The 24,874-nt window shown below is 38.6% G+C and overlaps 2 protein-coding genes across 5 annotated transcripts in view; both read left to right on the top strand.

Annotated features, from left to right (window-relative positions):
• NRG3 (neuregulin 3) overlaps positions 1 to 24,874 on the top strand; it is a 1,047,305-nt gene that overhangs the window by 570,128 nt on the left and 452,303 nt on the right. The window lies entirely within an intron of this gene.
• Positions 5,915 to 6,487, top strand: LOC122202639 (60S ribosomal protein L17-like). The gene has a single exon (XM_042909080.1). The coding sequence runs from the start codon at positions 5,933 to 5,935 to the stop codon at positions 6,485 to 6,487; it is 555 nt and encodes a 184-aa protein (XP_042765014.1). The 5' UTR covers positions 5,915 to 5,932.

A 24,874-nucleotide genomic window follows, 5' to 3' on the forward strand; every position in this document is an offset into this window, starting at 1 on the left:
CACCTTGTGTCCAAGCTTACTACCCTGAGCCAAGGTTTTTATTCCTGAATAGTCTGATGCTAGGACTTATCCTGTAGCAGCTCTGAATTCCCTATGTGTGGTCAGAGGTTCAACTGTGTTCTGGTATGGAAAGAAGATGCATTCCCTCCTTTCCCACTTACATTTAGCTAAAACCAGAAAGAATTTTGTCTTAAAGTGACAAGAATTTGAAGACCTGAGTTTCTAGTCCTGGCACTGGCTTTCAAGCAGAGAAACTTGGAAGAACTGAGATGCTCGGTTAGTCATACAAAGTCCAGTTCTCAGGCAACATCAATGGCACCAGAGAACGTGGTGGAAACGCACACTCCTGGGCCCTACCCAGATCTACTGAATCAGAGTTTCTGAGGGTGGGGTCCAGCCATCTGTGTTTTAATCAGCCGTCTTGGTCTTTCATGTGCTTGGTAAAGTTTGGGGAGCACAAGGCTAGTCACCTCTTTATGGGCAATGAGGTTTGTTTATTTTCCTCGAGATGCAGTCATGGCAGGGTAATGGGAATAGTGAGTGGAAGATGGTACATAATAATGCACCCAGAGTATTAGGATGTGGGCGCAAGTATGAAGGAGTCATAAATCCTAAGTCTAGGTTAGCCAGAGTAAGCCCTGGAGGGAGCAGACCTTACTGTAAACAAGAACTGGCTTCACCAGCCAGCCTGGATCCTAACAGCCACAGGTGTACAAGGACTTTTTTTTTTTTTTCTTAGATGAATTAACAAATATCCTCAGTTTGGATCAGTTCCAAAATTGAAAGTTTCTGTCCAGGAAGAATGGGGAAGAAGGGCTCTGACACAGGAAAACAAAGCAGGCTGCTGTGGGGGCTTTCTAGGAATATATGCACTTCTATGTGAGTGTGCCGGACCTGGGGCAGAGGCCAGCATGGCCTTTGCTAGAGACATGGGTTTCAAAGTTGAAAGAAGCTAACAGGAAGATGTGCTTCCTGTGAAACATACATGATGAGCGTACAGAGCTGGGTGATGGCAGGCAGTGCAGTGGTGACTGGGTCTCCCAGACATAGGGCAGCACCTTGTTCTGCTTTGTAAAGGATTCAGCAAATTCTGACTTTAAGCTCTCAAGCCTTATGAGGTGATTGTCTTAAACACCATAAGCCTTCCTAAAAAAGGAGCAAATAATCTCTGAAGTTCCTCAGATAAGACCCTTTGTAAGTATTCATAAAGATAATAGCAATGATGATGTAATGATGCTGATGGTATAAAGCAGACATCCCTGGACGTAGGTGGTTCTCTGCTTTTTAATGTACAGGCATATCTTGGTTTATTATGCTTTGCTTTATGTTGCTTTGAAAATACTGCAGTTTTATTTGTGGCAATGCTGTGTCAAATCTGTTGGCACCATTTTTCCAACACCATTTGCTCACTTTGTGTCTCTGTATCACATTTTGGTAATTCTTGCAATATTTCAAATATTTTTACTATTATTATATTTGTTTTGATGGACTGTGATCAGTGATCTTTGGTGTCACTATTATAATTATTTTGTGGCAATGCCAACTGCGCCCACACAAGAGGGCAAGTTTAATTGATAAATGGTGTGTATGTTCTGACAGCTCCACCGACTGGTGATTCCCCCATCTCTCTCCCTCTCTTCAGACCTCCCTATTCCCTGAGACACAACAATATGGAAATTAGGCCAGTTGATAACCCTACAATGGCCTCGAAGTGTCCAAGTGAAAGGAAGAGTCCCAGGTCTCTCACTTTAAATCAAAAGCTAGAAGTGATTCAGCTTAGTGAGGAAGGCATGTTGAAAGCCAAGGTAGGCTGAAAGCTAGGCCTCTTGCCCCAAACAGCTAGCCAGGTTGTGAATGAAAAGAATTCTTGAAGGAAGTTAAAAGTGCTACTCCAGTGACCACACACGTGATAAAGAAAGTAAAACAGCCTTATTGTTGAACTCGTGGAGAAAGTTTTACTGGTCTGGATAGAAGATCAAACCGGCCACAACATTCCCTTAAGGCAAAGCCTAATTCAGAGCAAGGCCCTGACTCTCTTCAATTCTTTGAAGGCTGGGAGAGATGAGGAAGCTGCAGAAGAAATGTTTGAAGACAACAGAGGTGGGTTCATTCATAAGGTTTAAGAGAATAAGTCATCTCCATAACTAAAAGTGCTGGGGTAGAAGTTGGATGTGCTGGTGTAGAAGCTGCAGCAAGTTATCCAGAGGATCTAGCTAAGACCATTAATGATGGTGGCTATACTCAATAACAAATTTCAGTGGCATTGAAGCATGCTGATATTGAAGGAGACTGCATCTAGGACTTTCATTGCTAGAGAGGAAAAGTCAGTGCCTGGCTTCAGAGCTTCAGAGGACAGACTGACTCTGTCGGTAGGTACTAACACAGCTGGTGACTTCAAATTAAAGCCAATGCTGATTGATCATTCAGAAAATCCTAAGGCCCTTAAGAATTATGTTAAGTCTACTCTGCCTGTGCTGTATAAATTGAACAACAAAGCCTGGATGACAGCACATCAGTTTACAACATGCCTTACTGAATATTTTAAGCCCACTGTTGAGACCTACTGCTCAGGAAAAAATTCCTTTCAAAATATTACTGCTCATTGACAATGCACTTGGTCACCCAAGAGCTCTGATGGAGTTATACAAGATTAATATTGTTTTCATGTCACTATCACAACATGCATTCTGCAACCAATGGATCAAGAAGTCATTGTGAGGGGTACCTGGGTTGCTTAGTTAAGCGTCCAACCGTTGATTTTGTCTCAGGTCATGATCTCACGGTTTTTGGGTTTGAGCTCCACATCGGGTTCTGCACTGATAGTGCAGAGCCTTCTTGGGATTCTCTGTCTCCCTATGCCCCTCCCCCCTCAAAAATAAATAAATTAACATTAAAAAAAACAAGTCATTTTGACTTTCAATCTTATTATTTAAAAAATCCATTTTGGGTTACCTGGGTGACTCAGTAGGTTGAGTGTCTGACTTCGGCTCAGGTCATGATCTCATGGTTCATGAGTTCAAGCCCTGCATCAGGCTCTCTGCTGTCGGTACAGAGCCCACTTTGGATCCTCTGCGCACCCCCCACCCCTGCCTCTGCCCCTCCCCATGCTTTATTGCAATGCTCTGGAACTAAACCTGCAGTATCCCTGCCTATGCCTGTAGATGGGTTCCCAGAAAATTATAATGAAGCTGCATTCTACAAAAAATCAGACCCCATTCTCTTTTTTGAAGAGGTTTTCTTCCCTGTTACTAATGGAGATTTTTTACAATAATATCTTGAGTTGTTAAGTATGGACAGAACCAATTTTTCAAGGCCAGTTTATGCTAAATAATCTCTGGTTACCCCCAGCACTTCGACAGCCTAGTGGATTTGATTATTGTGTGCACTGCACCCAATGTACCTGTTAGCATTTAGGCCTACGCAGTGTTTAGGAATTTAGAGATGGGAGCAAATCCTGACTTTTAATCGCCATGAGCACTTCTAAGAAAATAAAAGAAAATACTGTATGCATCAGACTTTAATTTTCTTTTCATATGTAAAGACCATCTGGAAATGTAATTATACTTTAAACTTTTAATTCCAACATCTAGTAATTTTTACTGTATTTGAATCTGTGAGCATGCATGTTAGTTTTTTTTTTTAATTGTTTTTTCAACGTTTATTTATTTTTGAGACAGAGAGAGACAGAGCATGAACGGGGGAGGGTCAGAGAGAGGGAGACACAGAATCTGAAACAGGCTCCAGGCTCCGAGCTGTCAGCACAGAGCCCGACGCGGGGCTTGAACTCACAGACTGCGAGATCATGACCTGAGCTGAAGTCAGCCGCTTAACCGACTGAGCCACCCAGGCGCCCCCATGTTAGTTTTTTATAATGGCTTTATGGTTCACAGAAAGCAATGTGGTGATTTGAAACAAGGTCACGTGATTGCCCATTTTCACCTGGATTGACACCTCTGATCTTGGGTACGGTTTGGGTGTTTAGTGAATGGTTTACTTGCCTGTTTTTCCTTCCTGAGTTTCAAGAGCAAGCCATGTAGCACAGTGGGTAAGAAGTAGAGTTTCAGAGGCAATCTAAGATGTTTCTGAATGCAGGCACTACCTTCTGGCTTTATGCCCTTGGACAGATTGCTCAACCTCATTGAGCATTAGTTTTGTTGTGTAGAAATGAGAATTATAATGACTCTATCCCAGGGTTGTTTGAATATTAAAGGTGGTGATGTATATTAAGAATGTAGCCCAGCATCTTGTTACATGTGTGCAAGATGTACAAGCATTATAATGCTCTCATTATAATTGTTGTAATTATAATTATTTTTAAATGTAGCTATTTATTATTGTTATTATTATTATTATTATTGATACCATTATTATTTTTAAATTAATGCATTTTTATTCATTAAATAAGTCACCCTTGGTGGTACCACCATTATCCTGTTTCCCAGTTTTCACTTGATCTGATTTTCCTTACTTCAAATCACAGCAACCCCTGCTCAGGAAGAGCCAGAACCTTGTATATCAGTGGATTTCTTATGAAATTTCCTTATGCTAAGCCAGAGTTTGATTTGAAGATCTTCTCATAAGAGCTGCATTGCTCGTGGAACCATGTGTCAGCCAGGGACAGGGCTGGATTAGAGAACTTTCCAGGTACTTCCAGATTTGGGATTCCCAGAGTCTATAAGCTCTTTAAAGAGAGTGGCAAAGTCTTTGTCCTGGATTTTGTAACCAGGTGTGATATACATGACTCAACCAGTTTTTCTCAGAATACTTTCTACTAGTGACCTCAATTTCTTTTGGCTTTAATCATCTAAAAAATAGAAATAATCTCAGTTTACATATTTATAAAATGGGAATGATACCTCTGAAAACTTGTGCTACAATAGAAACCAGATAATGTGGTTATGGTATCTTTCACAATTCATCTTGGCTCTAACAAGCATAGTTAGATTGTGTCTTAAATGCTTTTGGGGTGTCATGCTTCATGACCCCAGTATGGTGCTAGAAGAACTCAATCCACACTTGTGTCCCCACTATATCCCTGCTCCATCCAAATAGCTTTACAAGCCTCTGATACTTTAAATGAATCTAAAGATGGGCTATTTTCTAGATAAACCTGAAAAAGAATGTATCTTTAAATTAATTGCCTGTTTTTAATTTATAAAACACCCTTATACAAATTGATAACGATGTATGTTTGAATAATTCAAGAAACAGGATGTCAATAGCTTTTAGCATCAGGTACCAAGAGAGCTTCTGCCTTTGAATATTAATTTGACTAATTTGGTATATTAGGGCATTTAGTATGGTAAGCACACACATAGACTAGTAGGATTCTTGAAGGGTAATCTAATCAGGAACAGGGCATCTATCATTTCCTTAAAATGTAACAATTATCCTAAAGTCTCATCAGGAATATTCTGCCACTGATGAAGAGCAAGATACCCCAACTAAAATGTGAGTGAACATAAAATGATTTATTGGGAATGATTTGGGGAAGAGTATGTTCCAGTCTACTTTGTTTGTTTTGTTTTGTATTTTCTTCCCATTTAATCATATAGTATTTTTTAAAAACAATTTTGTAAGTTTGTATAAAAGCCAAGAGTTTCATCTTCCTGTAAATATGCAAATACATTTAAGATGAACCTCATCTTACCTCAGAAGATGGAGTTGTTAAGTCAAAGTTTTCAGTGACTAATTTATGACCATATTGGATGGAGTATACGAGTCTTCTACATGCTTTCCATCATTTGTTTGTTTATTTTAATTTTCAAAATTAATATGGATGATTCTCTCATTATTTCCTTCTTATGGGGAAATAAATGCAGAATCAGAGACAGTAAGTAACTTTCCCAAAGTCACACAGTGGAGTGGAGCTGGTGTGTAAAGACTGGCCTCTTGCTCTCTTCCCGTAAGCGGCCTGAGGTGATCTCTGAAAATGGTTCGCTGTTCACTTGACCCGGAAAACCCGACAAAATCATGCAAATCAAGAGGTTCAAATCTTCGTGTTCACTTTAAGAACACACGGGAAACTGCCCAGGCCATCAAGGGTATGCATATCCGAAAAGCCACCAAGTATCTGAAAGATGTCACTTTTCAGAAGCAATGTGTGCCATTCCGATGCTACAATGGTGGAGTTGGTAGGTGTGCCCAGGCCAAACAGTGGGGCTGGACACAGGGTCGGTGGCCCAAAAAGAGTGCCAAATTTTTACTGCACATGCTTAAAAATGCAGAGAGTAATGCTGACCTTAAGGGTTTAGATGTAGATTCTCTGGTCATTGAGCACATCCAGGTGAACAAAGCCCCCAAAATGCGGCGTAGAACTTACAGGGCTCATGGTCGGATTAACCCATACATGAGCTCTCCCTGCCACATTGAGATGATCCTTACTGAAAAAGAGCAGATTGTTCCTAAACCAGAAGAGGAGGTTGCACAGAAGAAAAAGATATCCCAGAAGAAACAAAAACTTAGCCCAGGAGTAAATTCTGCATGAAATACAAGCAAATAAAAGTAAAAACAGAAGAAAAAAAAAAAAAAAGACTGGCCTCTTACACAAAGTCAGTGTTCTATGTACCACCAGCTGGACCAGCCTTGTAACCCTGAGGAGAAAAATTCATGCAGGTTAAAAATAATTATATGGTGAATACACTCCAAATTCCAGAGTCGAGGTTAACCATGTCAAGAAGACATTGCTAATTTGATTGTTCGTGTAAATCCTTGTTTAGAATATAGAGATGTGATTATTTGAGAATGGCCAAGACAGCAATTATTATACACCATTTATTACAAAAAGAAAAGTCTTTTGCCTTTATCTTAGTGATTTATATACCTATGTTAGTTGTGAGAAAAGAGAAACACATAAAATATAGAGCAAAGCAATGACATTTCCTTTCACATTCCTCTGCTTGTCTCATGAAAATTTTGTACACTGAATTTCAGAGTCTGATTTGTGGAGCCCAAAATGACATTTCAGTATATATCAATATATTGATCGCAACCTCCTTAGGCTCACAATAATTAAGGACTATCACATGGATACAGTATTTGTTTGTAAGATAATTCTCAAGACTTTGTGTATGATAATAAAGCCCTAACTATTGTATGTACATCAAATCTATTTTGAGTCTAGTGAAAATAATTAAACTTAATTAAAATGGTGTGAATTTATTTAAGTTTATATGAGAACAATCAGGGACATAATTATGAGCCCATTCTTGTTTTTTTACAGGACGAGGCTAGCCATTTGACAATTTTGAACCCAAGGTAGATAAGGGTTAGTTAGAAGTTATCAAAGTGTGAGAAAGCATAAATCTACTGAAGAAGGAGAACTTCCAATGCTTGAACACGTAGGCCTGATGTGTTATACATACAATTTCATTTCATCTTTATAAACATCCTCTAACTGAAATACCATTATTTCCAAATGTGGGGACCAAGACCTATAGAGGACATGTAACTTGCTAAAGGCTATACAAATAGTAGTAGGAATGATCTTAGAATGAAGCCCGCCAAACTCCAAATAAAAATTAAATAATCACACAATAAATTACTTTGATTGGATATGAAAAATATTGGGGAAATCCTTATTCTTTTTATCATAGAGCTCACATAAAATTAATCTTTTGCTTTTGCTTTAAATTATAGTATGTATAAAATGGTAGTTCTAACTTCAGTTGGAATAGATACAGGGATTTCTTTCCAAAAACAGTGTCTCATGAAAGCAGGGGTGAATTGCATGGTTGTAAGTAGAACTGACCTTCAAAGGGAAGCCTCCCACCTAGGATGAGATTTTCATTCTGACTCGGGGGCTGTGAAACCATCACCAGGGACAGCATGACCAGCTATGTCTTGAGTGGAGAATTACATAAAACCTCATGAATTGATGGCTTTTTGCCATAGTCTGCCTCAATTTAATTGTTTCTTTCATGAAGAGATTCATACTACAAGACCTCCAACATTTGGAAACATGTTTGGATTATTGCCTCTTGTGCCATTACTGTTGTCTTAAATTGTGAATTTTTCAACAAGATTTTAGTGTGAAACTTCAGTGTGTCCAGGTACCTAATATGCAGGTAGGGCTAAGCAACAATAAACATGACTGTTATTTACTCATATCAGGTACTTTGCTAAGAGCTGTTGCTTAAATTATCTCATTTTACATCACAGAGATCCTGAGATAAGTTTTGTAGACCCAATTTACAGACGAGATAGCTGACATTTAGAGAAGCTCATTCACCTGCCCAAGTTCATCCAACTAGTGTGATTGAAATTGGATTTGAAGTCAGTTGTAGTTGACTCAGAAACTGGTATTTTCGCTGCTCTGTTTAGCCAGTACACTTTTCCACATGATGCATTTTTTATGTTCTTAGAGATTTGAAAATCTATTTAAGAAAATGGTCTGAAAAATTATACCAGAAAACATTTAGTGTATCTCTGATTTAGATCTATTTGATATTTCTGTAGGTAGTTTTCTGAAATAATCTTCCCTAGCCTGTTTGATTGGAGCCCAAGGGAATCAGAGCATGGGTAAAGGGTAGGTGGGCAGAGGTTGGGGGAGTGAAGTCATTGTTAGGAGTGAAGCAATAATCTAAGCCAAATAAATAGTCACAGGAGAGCCTCAAGCTAAAGTATTGTTACAAATGGACAGTAGACCTACTTCATCAATCAAAGGGTAAGGTTGAAGTCAATTGTGCAGAAGATGTTCATTAAAATAATTTGAATCTTCGTGTGAGACATGATAGAGCATAGAGCAGACAACAAAAGCAAATCACACTTATTGCATCTGATATGGGCCAGATACTATTCTGGCCAAGTGATTTGCACAAATTCTTACCAAATCCCAGTGGAACAGACATTATTATCTCATTTCAAGATGAAGATGCTAAGGATCCAAAAAGAAGTTTCTTGCCCAAGGTCAAACAGCTTCTAAGAAATCTAAAATATAAATCTCAATCTCTCTGAATCGTTCCACAGTCCAGTGCTGTCTCTTTAGAAAGCCAGTTGCAACCTCATACATACTAAGAGAAACCGAGATTCTAGAAGTTAAGTAACTTGTCTGAAGAGGTCAAAAAGTTAAGGCTGTCATGTTCTCCTGCTGAGTGAACTTTTTTCACTTGGCTCCTACCATCATACACACTCTTGATTTTTCTCCTACCTCACTCTTTACTCATTCTCTTCTAAGCTTTTAATGTGGGAGCATCTCAATCCTTGATGTTCTTGTCTCTGTATCTCTCTTTCCTTATGACTTGGTGAATTGAATGCAGCATCATGGCTTTATGTACCACTTGACAACTTCCAAAATTATAGCTTCAGCCCAGACTTCCATTCCAAACTCAAGACTTTTATTTCCAAATGTCTGCTTTATATCTCTACTTGGATATCTAAGAGATATATCAAACTCAACATTTCCAATATTTAATATTTAATTCCTGTTTCCAATATTTAATTCCTGTTCTTGTCAACACCTGATTCACCAGCTACCTTTCCTGTCTCAATATCTGCCTATTTCTCATTATTGCCGCTGCTATTACGTTTATCTAAATCAGTAGTATTTCTTACCTGGATTATTTATAAGAAATAATAAAATGAAGACTTAAACAAGTTTCCCTACTTCAGACTTTGCTCATCAATAGTCTGTTTTCAATATGGCTACCAAAGTGACTAAAACATAAGTCAGATCATGTCACTACTATGCAGGAAATCCAGCTCACCATTTCACTGAGAGAAAAAGTTGCAGGATTTACAGTGGTCTACCTCTGATCCCCTCTCTCCTCTTCCCATGCTTTTCCTACTGTAGTCACACCGCCACACTCCAGCTGTAGGTTCTAGATGTTCCCTCTGATCCATTGCTCTTTCCCCAGATATCAGCTTTACTAACCACCTCATCCCTTTTAAGTCTTTGCATGTATTTTACACTCTAAGTGATCCTTACTCTGAGCAGTCCATTTAACTCTGAAAGCTACCTGCCACCTCACTTATTGCTCCTCATCCTGCTGTCCTATTTCATATTCTTTTAAAAAACATGTCACAGGATGTATTACCTTCTAACACACTAGAAAATTTATTTATTTTAGCATGGTTGTTGCTTGTTGTCTGACTTTTACATCTAGCATATAAATTCCACAAGGACAGACATTTGGTCCTTTCCCACTGGTGTATTCCAAGCACCTAGAACAGTGTCTGAGGCATAGTAGGTCCTCAGAAAATGCTTTTTGAAAGAAGATATGAAATAAAGTGTATAATAGAACTTTTTAAGCTGTCTCACCTTTGCAGAAACTTACAGTTACTCTCTGAAGTATCTAAGGATGCAATCATTTCCCCTACTGTTTACAGATACACATCATCTTAGCTATCTAACTAGCGTCTCATTTCCTCCTTATTAGTCATAGGTTTATGCAGATCTATTTCAGCCTGCATATAAATTACCAGTGGTATTGATCTTCCTTTCCACTTAATGGGGCTGGTCAAGGATCAACTCCAGACAGGCAAGGCCCTGAATCAGCTTTTGCTTGTGTGCCCTCTGGCTCATAAATAAATGGAAGAACGTCCCTTGGCTTTGCTTCTGCAAGCTCAGGAACCTCCTTCTTCCTCTTAAATGTTATAAATGTTATCAAATGTCTATCTATGCTCTCTTTTGCTTTGGTTAAGAAAATAAAGGAAATTTAAAATCATGGGATATCAGGAAGAATCAGAGTCATTCTTAAGTGTTTTCTTGAAGTTTACTCTAATTTCCCTGAGATTAATCTTCTTATTATGACAGCAAAGCCTAGCCCTTCCAGGATTTTTGGAACACCACATTTTGATAATTCGATCTTCATGGACAGTGAATCTATCTGTCACAGTCAGTTGTACTTTCACTCTTTGAATCGACTGGTATTTACCTGTATCAGACTCCATTTGTCCACCGCTTCTAAAACTCTTGATAATTTCCAATTGCTCATGGAGCTGAGTTTTAAGGTTGACATGGATCATCCATTCTTTCCAGAATGACAAATAGCTTTACATGGCGACCCTCACATTTTATCTTAATTTCTTGGCAAACGTTAATTTAATTTTCTGCTAAATGGTTTCAATCTCATGCAGAACCAAAGTGAACTAAGTAAGTATCTCAGGAATATTCTCCGTCTTGTCAGGATAATTCTTTCTTCCCATTTAAGTGAAAATGAAGTAACATTCAGTGGTGATTAAAAAATATCATCAACATAATTACTAATGTCATTGTGAACCTCTGAGAAACCTTAAGTTTGAATTTCCCACTGGGCTAAGAGTGGTTATATAAATTTATTTCTTCAGTACAGATTGGATAGAAAGCTCATAGAAACTTAGAACATCTTGGAGCTAGAAATCACCTTAGACATTATCAAGCCTCATCATGACAGAGTTTGCAAATAGAGGAGGAATCAAGGCTGAGAAGGAGAAGATGAATATGTAAATTCACATTCTGTCACATTGGACAGAGGAACTATAGACCTTTGTCTTTTGATTTAGTCCAGAAAAGCTCTGAAATTACATGAAAAATATTGGTGAGCATTGGCAGGAGGACATTTATTTGAGGACCACGTCCATTGCAGTTTTTTTTAAAAAGTCAGTAATCTCCCAAAAGTTAAGTATCAAGTTCCACCTTGCTATTTCACAGATATAATTCGTCCCTTTTGCAGGTTTGATCCCAATACCAGGTTAAAGCTATATTGAATTTTGTATTCAGTTTCAGACAATAGTAACTTCTTCCCCCACCAAAAAGCATTTGTGGGTTAGTTAGGTGTCAACCCAGGGCATTGATTTACTGTGACTTCAGCATTCTCTGAACTCAATTGCAGTCCTTGGAATAAAATGCTAAATGTATTTCCAGGTGACTGTGTGGGGATTGAAGAAAGCATCTGAAATTTGTAGTTCTCATAGAGAAGAGAATTCGTTTTATGTCTTCAACCAACTTCGACCTCCTTTGCACAATTTGCAGGTAGTGAAATGAGAATAAAGATGCACATAAATAAGAAAGTACAAATGCAGTATATTTTCAAAACTTTTATCATGGGGTTTTGAAATAATAGGACATGTGATAAAATACAGTTTTATCACACAGAAAAGACCACTGTGATGTGTGCATATGTGTGCACATGTGTGGCAAAGTCAGATAACATTAAAATACTTATTTTCTCTTTAACATACCAGAAAACTTATTTTTCTTTAAATAAGGTACCATCCAATATGCAAAAATGTGCGTGTATGGAAATGCATATATGGAAACAGCATTGATTTCCCTGCTTTGCCACTAAGTTCATCATCCCAGGCATGGCACTTCTTTCTAAGCTCCATTTCCCATCTGTAAATGAAGGAATTGAACTAGCTTGTTAAGGCTCTTTGTTAATAGTCAGTGTTTCTGTGATGATTTGCTATTAAAGCCAAACTGCAAGTCCCCTCCATCATTTTCTGAAATTGAAATTTTATGAGTTGTTTTTTGTGTGATCCAAAATAACATACTCATCTGAGATCTTGGCAATTAAGAATTGGCTATTGTAAGCATATCAGACACAGAAAAGGGCCAATATCCTTTCTTTCTTAAGCTGCATTTTGAACAATGATAGTACCAAAGCCATTCCTCCTATGGTCCCCAAATTCACCCTCTTGGAGTATAATAAATAAGACGGGTTAGGATTTTCTGTTGGGAAAAGACCAAAACTTGATTTTAATCTCAGTTCTTTAGGGTCAACAAAGAGCATTTTGTCATACTTGATCCCTTTCTGTCTACTTCTCTTTCCCCTCCATTTCTTTTCTGTTCTTCTCTCCCCTATATTCTCCACCTCCATATGCCCAACTAGGTCTTACATGTTAAAAGTCAGTTTCAGAAGCAACAGAAATCAGGGTTGTTCTCCAAGTGCTACTGAGAGTAATCTGGGAAAGTTGGCCCTGTCCAGTGGCTAATCTAAATTTTGTGGGATATGTATCTTCTGTCACTTAAGGGGTCTCTACAAAATTTCAAACTCAAAACATATAAAGGGTCTTCAGTGGAACCACAAGCAAGTAGGGGGGCCCATGTTTAAGTTTCATCAACTTCTGGTGAATGTATGTGGGGCCAAATCTGCCAGCTGTGTCTACTCTTGTCTGTTTCTGTGTGTCAGCCCAGAAGAGAAGTTGTAAAGTGCTGGGGTTCTGCCATTTCCCCTTGAAGAGATGTGAGAATAAAAACATTCTTCAGTGGATTCTTGCCTAAAGAAAGCAAGACTATTTTGAAGGCTCCAGAAGATAGTTGTTGAGATTTTACTTTCCTTGCTCATTAGAATTGGCATTTATTTAATTTCATAAAGGCATTGAGAGCTGCCTAGAATACAGACTCAGATGTGGTCTTTCTGATAAGATACCCTCATGGGCAAAATGTTGGCATTAGCATTATGCGTACAATTCTTGTAATATATTCAGAACTACTCTGAAACAAAAGAAGAAAATGTTACTTTAAGAAGGAGACAGATTTGATCAAATAATTTTAGGCTTACAGAGTGATAGTAAATGATAAAACTTGGAGAAGAATTAAAGGTGAGAGAAAAAGTAATTGGCCTCCAGTAAACACAACTCAATGTCAGTACAGGCGAAGAGACAAGGTCAGCATTCATATTTCATAAACCTGGTAATAACACCACTGTAATCTGTACAGCTGCTTTGGATGTGAGATGATATTCTATTTCAGAAGGAATCAGCTTTTTTTTTTTTAAATGTAAGGTATCCTTCCAGTTCCATTTAAAAGTTATTTGTATTCATTTTGGAAAAAAAGAAAGAAAAAAAGAATTATAAAACAATTGCCCATTTCCTAGCATTCTCTATTGGCATGATTGCTTATTTTCTCCCAGTCTTTATCTTTAGAGCTGCATATTTAACATATTTGAGAGTGTGCTATCCATATATTTTTTTCCTGTTTTATTCTCTTTACATATCCCCATGCTACCATCACCTCATTGTAAATAACATTTTTTGCAGATGTTTACATTATGCAAAATACCAAATGACAAAGTTTACTTAGCCTTCCCTCCAATTATTGGATATTTAGATTAATTCCAATTTTTTCCCATGAAACATACACTGCAATGAGTATTTTGTGCATAAGCTGTTTCTCTATTTCAGATTATGTTCTTAGGATAAATTCCCAAAAGCAGAATTAGAGACTCCTACAGTTTGAATCTTTTTTGTTGTTGCTTTTTTGTTTTTAAGGCTTTTTAGTACATGGTGCCAAATAGCATACCAAATGGATGCATTGATTTTTTCCCATTTAAAATCTAAACTTATGAAAGATTCTGCTAAATTAACTTTGTAATTTTTTCTCAGACTGTAGCTAAAGATTGCTGTCTCTGTTACTGGACCAGCTATAGGATTGAACTGACTACCAGTCACCCAAAACTACTAGGTTTTTTCTAATTTGGTTGAATGATTATAATATCTATTGTAGTGAGTATTGCCTGGGGCAGTTAATTAACATAAAATGCTGTCTGGAGGTCCCCTTCCTGCTCTCAGATTTTGCATATCATTTTGAGGTTATCTTGTTTTTTCTGCCTAATTCTTAAAAGGCAAAATAACCACATAAATAAAAACAAAAGCCAAAATAATGACATCTTATTGGAGCTTAGTATTTCACTACAATTGCCATTTTGATGTGGTGCACATACTTGAACAGAATACATTTTAAAAATCCCATTATTAAGGTAAAATAAATAAGAGTGATTCTTTTTTTCACTTTGTGTTGATTTTTCTTCTTGGTTACATAATCCTCATTGTGCAGCACTAATGAGACTTGGGGAAAAAAAAGACAGAAAACATCCTTCACTGCACCTTTGGTGTGAATCATGGGCAGGAATGGTATGTGAAAGTTAAAAAGCCAGTTTTAGCTCAAAGAAATACCGTCTTGTAACCATCACTGAGTGTTACAATGGCCACTTGGGAGGGATATTGTAGTGAGGATTTACCATTGATGAGTGAATGGCTTCTTTGACTTTAAGGGTGCCCTTTGCAATTCAGTGATTCTCTCATAGCCAACTTACCTGGATTGACAAATAGCTGAGACAAAAAGGATGTAGGAGTTAAGAGGAGAGCAGAGTCACTCATACAGGTTTGGCTCAGGATCAAGTTTTTATTCTCAGTGTAGAGGAATCATTTAGAGAATTGCTTGTCACCCGTCACTCAGAGTTGTCCTTGCCTAGGTATCCATAAGGCACTGTGGGGGTTCTTCAGAAAAAATGTAAGCAAAAGCTTAAAGAATAATGTTCAGTTAAACTCTTTAAGACATTAAGGTATAAGAGATTCATGGTGTATTATACCTACCATAACATGGAAGCAGTCCATTTCATGGACCACAGCTCAGTTTGGACTCACGGACTGCAGAAGAGGCTCTAGGACATCAACAAGAATATGTGATGAAAGCAGTTCATTGCACCAGCAGAGATGGGAACATGGCGATCAGCAGGAACAAAGGCCCACTTGAAATGGAAGATGCAGTAGATATTAGTGATTCTCCAGGAGGAAACAAAGATGTCCTGAGAAGAAGGGTCTGACCTAATGATGAGTAAGTGAAATAACACAGGAATGTGTTCCTCACACAGTAGTCCTGCAGCAGGAGTATTGAATTCAACTGGAAAAATAATTCTCTTCTTGGGCAAATCCCACACTGCTTGAGGCAAAGAGCCAACATTATGAACTCCCTACCATGCTGAGCCATAACTCAGTTTGATTTTGTTTTTACAAACAGTTAAAAAGTGGCTTGGCTGATACTTTCAAAGGGGAAATTGAGACAACGAACAATTCTGGAGAAGGAATATTGCATTTTTCAGGTTCATTTGCTATGACTGCCTACTAAAGCAATTACAGGAAAACCTTCCTTTCTTTCCTAGAAGATAATAAAAATGATAATTAGCAATCTGCTCCTTCATTTCTTCACATGTTCTTGACCTTGCCTTGCTATTTAAGGCTTAACATTTTACAGATGATTTTTAGAAAGAATATGATTTGATTTCTTTGTAGTGGCATCATTTTCTTAAATATAAATGTTTGTCTTCAATGTTCTTTAAACACAAAATAGGAGAATTGAGAACATCCCTGTTCCTTCTGTTCCTTTACATTCCAGGAAGTTATATGAGTTTGTTCATTGAATGACATATATTTGAAATATTTATTGGACACTTATGAGTAATACATCAAAGCACGAGAGTTTAATTAAATTTATTTTACCTTTAAGATTATGATTGCAGGGCAAAAATGCAGGTTTTGGCTGTCTCACAAATCTGTAAGTAAAGTCTCACTCTATCACATACCCACAGAGCCTCAGCTTTCCTAGCTGGGAATGTGTGATACTCTAACAAAGAGTTCTTGTGAGGATTAAATAGAATGAAGGATAGAAAACATCTTGCAGGAAGCTCTCAGGTCTCAAGAAGTATGCATGATGTGTATAAGGCTGAAACAAATTGCCTTGAAAACGGTGTGTAAGTAAGGACCACAGTGTCAGCACAGGCTCTAAGTGCTGGAGAATGATAGGGAATGGCAACTTCTAGAGCAGCGGAGAATGTTAGAGAAGGAAGGGAACAAACTGGAACTTGGAAAAAGATAGAGAGGGGTGTGTGGTAGGTTGTCTCTTATCCCCCAACTCAAGATCTGAAGTCTCCATCTAATGCTTTAGAATGACCACCACCCTGAAGCCTTGCAAATAATCTCCCACTTTTCTCATAGGGCACATTTCATGGTCTCTGGCCCCAGTAAGAGTTGGAATAATCTTGGAATTCAGTGAGCCATACTAAGCATATAAATCTAAAAACCAGAAATCACCTTTAAGCCTCTTTCTTCCTCAGCATCCCCATTTCGTCCCCTTCTCCAGTCCACCTGAACCTATTTCTTTTTTATTCACTGAATCTATCCATTTCTCTCTATGTTAACTTTCCCTGCTTGTATTTAATGCTAGCTTTTTTTTTAGCTTGAATTATTTCAGCATTTTCAATTGTTGCCCTTGATCCACTGTAGTGCATTATTCGTACAGACAGAAGAACACACTCTCTAATTTGCATCTAATCTGCTACAATCCTTTCAGTGGGTCTTTAGAACACATGTCCCTTGGCAATAAGGAAGAAATAGTAGAGCAAGCATGTGTCTGTTCCAAATGATGACTATGCTATCTTGGGTAGGAATAATTAGATCTTTGCTGGGCCTAGGCTGAACTTTTGTATCTGTATGTCTAAGTGGACCCATCCTACCTATGAATAGTTGTTAATGACCTCTGGAAAAATAAGAGGATGTCCTGAACTGAGACAACAACATTAGGAATATTAGGATGGTAACAGGTTTGAAGGTGTAGGCAAGTGATTATTTGTTGAGGAGTAAGAATGGAGTATGATTTAGATTTATAGGTAGACAACTGAGTGTGTAATATCATTAACTAAGATGAGAAATAAAGCCTTCTCAACTTACTAATGTGAAAAATTAATGAGTTTACTATCAACCTACTGTGGTTTGGAGGTAGCTATAGGGCATCCAGAAAGAAGGGCTTGGTTCTAGGCTATTGTCAAATAACATGGAGCTGATGGGAGGGGTCTAAGTTAGAGACAGATTTGGAAGTGATCTGGACATCGATGATGTGCAAAGGAACAAATCAGAATGGGTGGGACCATTCAAGCGCAGCCAATGGGGAAAAAGAAGCAGAGCAGGGATAAAGCCATCATCTCTTGTCTGGACTGTACATGCACTTCTGGCCATGGCCTTGCTGCTTCTCCCTTTGTTTTCTTTAACATATTCTTGGAGCACCTGTGTGGCGCAGTTGGATAAGTGTCCACCTCTTGATTTCAGCTGAGGTCATGATCTCATGGTTCGTGAGTTCAAGTCCCGCTTTGGGCTCTGCACTGACAATGCAGAGCCTGCTTGGGATTTTCTCTCTCCTCTCTCTGCCCCTACCTCACTCTGTCTCTCTTTCTCTCTCAAAATAAATAAATAAACTAAAACAGAAGAAGAAGAAGAAGAAGAAGAAGAAGAAGAAGAAGAAGAAGAAAAAGAAAGAAAGAAAGAAAGAAAGAAAGAAAGAAAGAAAGAAAGAAAAGAAAGAAAGAAAGAAAGAAAGAAAGAAAGAAAGAAAGAAAGAAAGAAAGAAAGGAAATAAAAAGAAAAAAGAATCTTATGGGAAAAAAAAAAAACCTCCAGGGACTCCCCAGGATACTGAAGTTAAAAGCCAATGTCCTTTCAAGCATCCCCCACGCCCTTTGTGACCTACTGTGCTCTCCCCCCACACCCCATGTGCTTTCTCTCCTCATACAATTGCCCTCTTTTCACTCCATCTCAGAGCTTCGTCTGCCTTAGTCTCCCTTCAGCATACCACGGATACTCTTACCCCAGAGTCTTTATAGAGGCTATTTCTTCTACTTCGAGTATTGTTTTCCTAGAGAAGAGCACTTCTTGGTCTATTTCCTCTTTCAGATCTTCACTCAAATGTTGACTTTGGATGAAAAATTTCTTGACCACATTCTAAGAATTATCAATTCCTCAACCACGAAAATGGGACTCCCTAGTTCTATTTCCTGCTTTATTTTACTCTGTAGCAATTATTCCCTTTTATCCTGCACATCTAATCATTATTTGTGTATTGTCTGTATTTTCCCATCAGACTGTAAACTGATGAGGTCAGGGATTATATCTCTTTTCTTCACTGCTGTATTCCTAACATCCCAAAGAGCCCCTGGTACATGATAGACAATTACTAAATGCTGAAGAACTGAAGGAAGAAATGAATGGATGAAATCTGAAGAGATCCAGTGTCTTAAGTGACAAGCAGAGGAGAGATGTTCCATTTGAATGATGGGGTGGGGGGATAGTATATGTCAAAAAATATCTTGGCAGGAGTTGACATAGATTTGATTGCTTTTCTCCATTTTATTTTTCCCATTTTATCAATAATCTCAGAGTCTTGGTTGTGAGCTTACTGTGTTCTGGAATCCTGTTTCTCATGGACAAAGTGTTGGTGCCTGGCTGACAGGCTTGACGAACCTGTTGGAGCCAACAGTATCCTTCACTTGCTCTGATAATTCCAGATTCGTGATAACATCAGTTTAGTGGCACAACTTTCCGGGTTCTTTTGGTGTTTTTGTTGTCCTTTAGCTAAATTGTAAAAGGCTTTATGGCAGACACAAAGTACATTCTTTCCTTTTGTACCCTCTGGTGCTAGACACCTTAATAAAGACAGGTTAGCCAAAATATACTGATTTTAATAAATATGTGTTCCTTGTGATATTTCAATAAAAACTTTGTAATAAAAGGTAATTATATTTCTATTTTTTGTCAAGAAACTAGAATCAAAGCCAGAAACTAACTTTGAATCCCCAGTCAGCTACTTTTTAAGAGTGTGAACACGTTTCTTTGTGCCTCAGTTTCCTCACGTATCAATGTGACGATTATATCAGTCTTACCTTACTTCACACAAATAGAGTGACATTTAATGAGGCAGTTTTGAAATGACTTTGTAATGTGTAAAACTGCATGAATTGCATTTTTTATATAACTGTCTACAAAGATACGGCTTTCCTCTGGGATTTCTTTTTGGATCCCTCTAAATCTGACAATTCTCAGCTTAGTCTGTGACATAGACATATTTTAAATATCCAAGCTATCTAAAATGTAATTCTGTTCTGGGATTTACATTGTCTTGTCTTCCAATTCGATTCGCCTGATATGTTGTGAAGACTATGTGACTGAATGATTGTAAGGATATATCTGGAGTCATTAAAAAGTGCTACTTAACTCAATGGAGATAATCATTTTATTTTGTAACTTATCCATTTCTACTAGAAGAAAGCTTAAGAATGAAGCAGGGTGTATCTGTATTCTGTACCTCCTGATTGATTTTGAAAATGATGTTCTTAGTTCTGTCGAAGTGAAACAGAAGAGAAGAAATGATTTAAATGTGTAAACTATGTAAATGGTCCCTCATATAAAGAGAGTTGTGAACTTTCACACAAGATGAGCAGAAATGCATCTCAGAGTCATAACCAACATGGCTAATGAAGGAGTAAGTCCTTCAGACCCAAATGAGCTCAGTCTTGAGCTTGGAGCACTTAGGAAATTCTAGTCAATAGAGTCTTTTGAGAAAAGGGAGTTTGTAGTGTAAGGAAGTATGCTTTTGAGAGAGAGTTGATAAATCTACTGATCTTAAGAAGACCTATGAGTATTTTAATAAATAAGCCTAGAGATGAGAACATGCTTTTCAACTGCTATTATTGTTTGTATTTGCTCACAAAACCATCAACTACTTCTCTTTCCCTGAAAGTTCTGTAACATTTCTAGTAAGTTTTGCTTCTGACTTTCTAGATACATTCCATTTCATTTTAAAGTGAACCAAATTCTGCTTATACATCCTGTGACCACGAAGCCATTATAGGAACACTGCTGATCTCTCAAGTAGGATACCATAGTAGGTCACTACATTTCTAGTTCTGGGTCTTTGCCTTAGAGGTCTACTGATTTCATCATGTGACCACACTCAAATTCTAGGGAACTAGTCCTGCAGTCTTTAAATGCAGAAGGGACAAGTGAATGTCTAAGATGCCAGTGCTGATCTTTGGTTGAGAGATGAAATTGCCAAGGAGAGAAGGCATTTATGGCAGCTGATATACACACTTTGCCTCTGCAGAAAACCTAGGTTGGACATCTAAAAATAATGACATGCTTCTTTGAGCAACTTGGATTCAGAACCAAGTGATTAAGGAGGAGAAGCCAGTTCTAGGGAGCAAGCCTCCACCTGCGCTGTTGGAGATACATTCATTTGCTCAAGGTGTTCATATCAGCATGTCAGTTTCCCTTTGCCATGGGCTGAGTTGGAGATTGACTCTTCATTCAATATATATTTATTTAGTGCCGTGCACTGGAATAAGTATGGGAACTTTGGTAAGCAAAACATTCCAGCAGTAGCTTTCATGAGGACTTTTGTCCACTCCGAAAGGCAATTTACAGACAAATACTTTTAAAAGTGTTGAGTGTATGGCAGAAGACTATGGAATTGGCCATAGGATTGGCCACTAAGTGTACCTAACCCTGGTTTGAGGGCTCAGGAAAGATACTGTACCAAACTCAGTACTAAAAACTTGAGATGTCAATTTCTAGGGCTGGTGCAACCTCACTCTGAGTGCTCCAGATATAGCAGTACTGCTTATGAGGACAGTGCTTTCACTAGCGTGTGACCAGGCTTTAGTATGTTGTCAGACGCTTCTTGCTTTTTAACTAATGTAGTGGGACATAGTTTAGAGGAGCAAGATAGCATGGCCGACAGCCGTGTGTAATGTAATCTCTGAACCTCCTCCATTCAGTGGTGAAAATGTCATCCTACTCCCCAATCTGCTGTAAGTATTGCCTGAAATACTGTTTGTGGAACACAGAGCTGTCTCTTATTAATGATCGTTCTGATGTCCTGAGCCCTCTACTGTGACACTGTTGTTAGCTCTTGTCTGTGGATTTCCTGGGTTCACTTTTCCTGGAAAGCTAATTTCCACCCCTCTGCACCCTTCATAAATGACCAGTCAGATGACTTCTAATGAGGCTCTTTCTGTTCTGTTTTGCGTTCTCAGCCTGAATGTTCTTGTCTTGTGAAGAGTCATCCCATAGCCTTCCAGATAGAGCAATGGATGCATTGTGATGTATCACACTGATATCAGCACATCTGTCAATGGCACTTTCCCCCAGCATGACATTTTTTCCTGGGTTTATGGATGAGCCCCTCATGCTGTGGTGTGGCCAAAGCTGTCTTATTAATGAGAGGGACAGCCCTTAAGATGGCAAGGTGTGATAGTGCAATTCTGAATGGGATTCTTAATGTATGAAAGATAAAAAAGGTGACCCTGAGGGCAAATTGATAATTGTGGCAAGCTTAGTTCTTCCCGCTAATATACAGAGATAGGTTAATTTATATTTCACCACAGGTGTTTGTCTGATAGACTGATGATGCTAAGCAGAATAACAAAATCTGCATTTAAATGAATGTATTATAACATGGAAAAGTGGAGCTGGAATACAAAGTAAGTACCATCATGTTTGGGAAGATAACAAAGTACAGTATCTCAGAGTCCTCTGGGAAAACTCTTGCTTGTGATTTATGGTCTTCTCGGTAAGTGGCTCTTAGAGACTTCCCTGGAGCCTGGCTAATGAGTAAAGGAGAATTCTGCCCCACCATACATCCCATTTCTCCTCCTCCTCCTCCTCCTCCTCCTCCTTCTTTTTCCTCTTCTTCTTCTCCTTCTTCTTCCTCTTCTTCTCCTCCTCTTCTTCCCCCTCCTCTTCCTCCTTCTCCTCCTCCTCCTCCTCCCCTCCTCCTCCTCCTCCCCCTCCTCCTCCTCCTCCTCTCCTCCCCCTCCTCCTCCTTCTTCTTCTTCTTCTTCTTCTTCTTCTTCTTCTTCTTCTTCTTCTTCTTCTTCTTCTTCTTCTCCTCCTCCTCCTCTTTCTCCTCCTTCTCCTTCTTCTTCTTCTTCTTCTTCTTCTTCTTCTTCTTCTTCTTCTTCTTCTCTTTCTTAACTATAGCACAAACACACATTCCCACTAGATTAATGTTTCTAATAAATAAGGAATAATTCTAAGTAAAAAAAAGGGCCCCAAAATGGAAATTCAATGAGGCACAGACTTTGTGGGCCAAGAGGTAAATTACTTTTATTAGTGTTTTTTTTTCTTTCAGACCATCATGAAAATAATGACCTAGCTATTTTGATTTCAAATATGGCACAATTTTAAAATCTAAAGTGGATCCTGTTATTTAAAGTCTTGCTATCTTCTTTCCTAAGACTTAAACAGAAACAGTGGTAAAATTCAAAATATTTTGGTATGAAACTGACTGCAACTAATCAGACAGGATGCCAGCCAAAATTCAGTGTCAGGATCCTAGTTGTCCCCTGGAATGCCAGGCATTAAATCTTTTGTTGTTGAATCATGGTGAGGTCTGAGGACTTAAGGAGACTGCCTGATGGCCAGAGTAGCAGTCATATGGCTTCCAGAGAGCCTTTATAACTGGTTGGGAAGTATTTCAATATTTCAAGAACTGATATTACTGTAATGTGCATAGCACCTGAACATCAGTCCTGAGTAGAAAAATCACTGACTTTTATTTTGCTCTCAAATTGGAAAACAGGAGGTTTCAGGCAAGTGATCATATTAAATAGCTTAACAGAAGCTGTGCCAAGATCTAGTCTGGGCTCTGCTGCTGACTAGATGTTAACTTTGTGTAAGTCCATTATTCTCCCTGGTCCTGTTTCCTTAGCAATGGCATTAGGATACTACTACCTAATTGATAAGGCTGATTGAATGGTAAGATCAGGTAGTTGCATGGGATACTACAATGCAAAGCCTGGGACAAAGCATGGTGACTGTGAAAGGCACTGCCTGATTTTGCTGTTTCTAGGATTCTTTTCCCATGCTCTCTTTGGGACACCCCTGGGAGCACTGAGTGTCTAGGTTCTACAGGCTGTGACTAGGGTGTGGGTAGGAAATCTGGGGCAAAACCACACTCTTTTCAGTTTTATTCTTAAGAGTACCACACAGGCACTTGAGCGGCTCAGTTGATTAAGTGTCTGACTCTGGACTTTGGCTCAGGTCATGATCTCATGGTTCATGGGTTCAAGTGCTGCATGGGGCTCAGTGCTGACAGCACAGAGACTACTTGGAATTCTCTCTCTCTGCTTCTCCCCCACTTGCTCTCTCTTTCTTTCTCTCTTTCTCTCTCTCTCAAAATAAATAAATAAAACTGTAAAAAAAGAATGCCACAAGGTATTTAATGCTTGAAGTTCATGTATCTGGTAGACAGGAGTGTCACTGAGAGACTGTGTGAGAAATTTTACAGCCAACATCTCAGCGCTGCCTTGATGTATCTTTTCAGAGACAAGAGACTCCAGTTTTTCTATCATTCTTTGCAAGCAGTTCTTTCCAACAAGTTCCTTTTTTGCTAGGTTTACTAGAATGGGTTTTGTTGCCTGCAATCACAGAACCTTAATCAACACTCTAACTGATTTCTGTTTTTTCAAAGAAGTGACCCTTTGGTTTTCAGAGAAATACAGATGTTTCTACATGCGTCTTTTCTGTCTCTGATTAGAATTTATTCTTTCTTTGCCTCCCTCCCTCCTTCCCTTCTCTTGTCTCCTATCTTTCTATTTTGAACCATGGTATCAGTCAACTCTGTGTCTTCTAAACATATTAACTCTGGACTACCACACCCTCCCCCCATCAGTTTCCTGGAATTTACATGTTTTGGGGAACAGATTTGAGAAAGAAGTGATTTGTAATAATTTTATATGTGTTACTCTGAAACCAGGAAATGTACCCAGAATAAACAAGTTACTGACATCAATAAACTCTTAGGTAAAGCTCACATTCTATGTGATAATTTACCTGACTGAATAATTTCTGCTCCCAGTGAAGTGATTTTCTTGATTCAAGCTGAGATTCTGTCCCAGGGCTTTCACCCAGCATCTCAGGTGGTGCTGTCTCTTGACCAATTTTAGTGCCTTTGTGGGATTATCAGTAAAGTTACACACAGCAGTACAGGTAAGATATGCCGTTAGGACTGCTGTTCATGTCAAAATGTAATCGTGAGGTGGAAATTGTGTGCAGAACAATGCTGTCTCAAGCCTATTAAGGAGAAAAGAGAATAAATGGGAACAATGTGCTGTCATAAAACCTTGTATAATGATTTCAAGACATGCTGGGCCCTGATGGCTGATGGGGGAACAGGGATTAAGTTGGTCCCACCCTTCCTAGACTTGTATGGCTAATTCAGTAATAGGGATATTACTTCTCCTGTGATGGGGTTGATAGTACAAATTGGCAGGTCTGAGGGAGTTGGTACAATCTGTTGTTCGGCTGATTTAGAGCAGTACAAAACAGAAGGGAAGGGATGTGGGGAAAG

The sequence above is a fragment of the Panthera leo genome, chromosome D2 (genome assembly GCF_018350215.1).
Source record: "Panthera leo isolate Ple1 chromosome D2, P.leo_Ple1_pat1.1, whole genome shotgun sequence".
NCBI lineage: Eukaryota > Metazoa > Chordata > Mammalia > Carnivora > Felidae > Panthera > Panthera leo.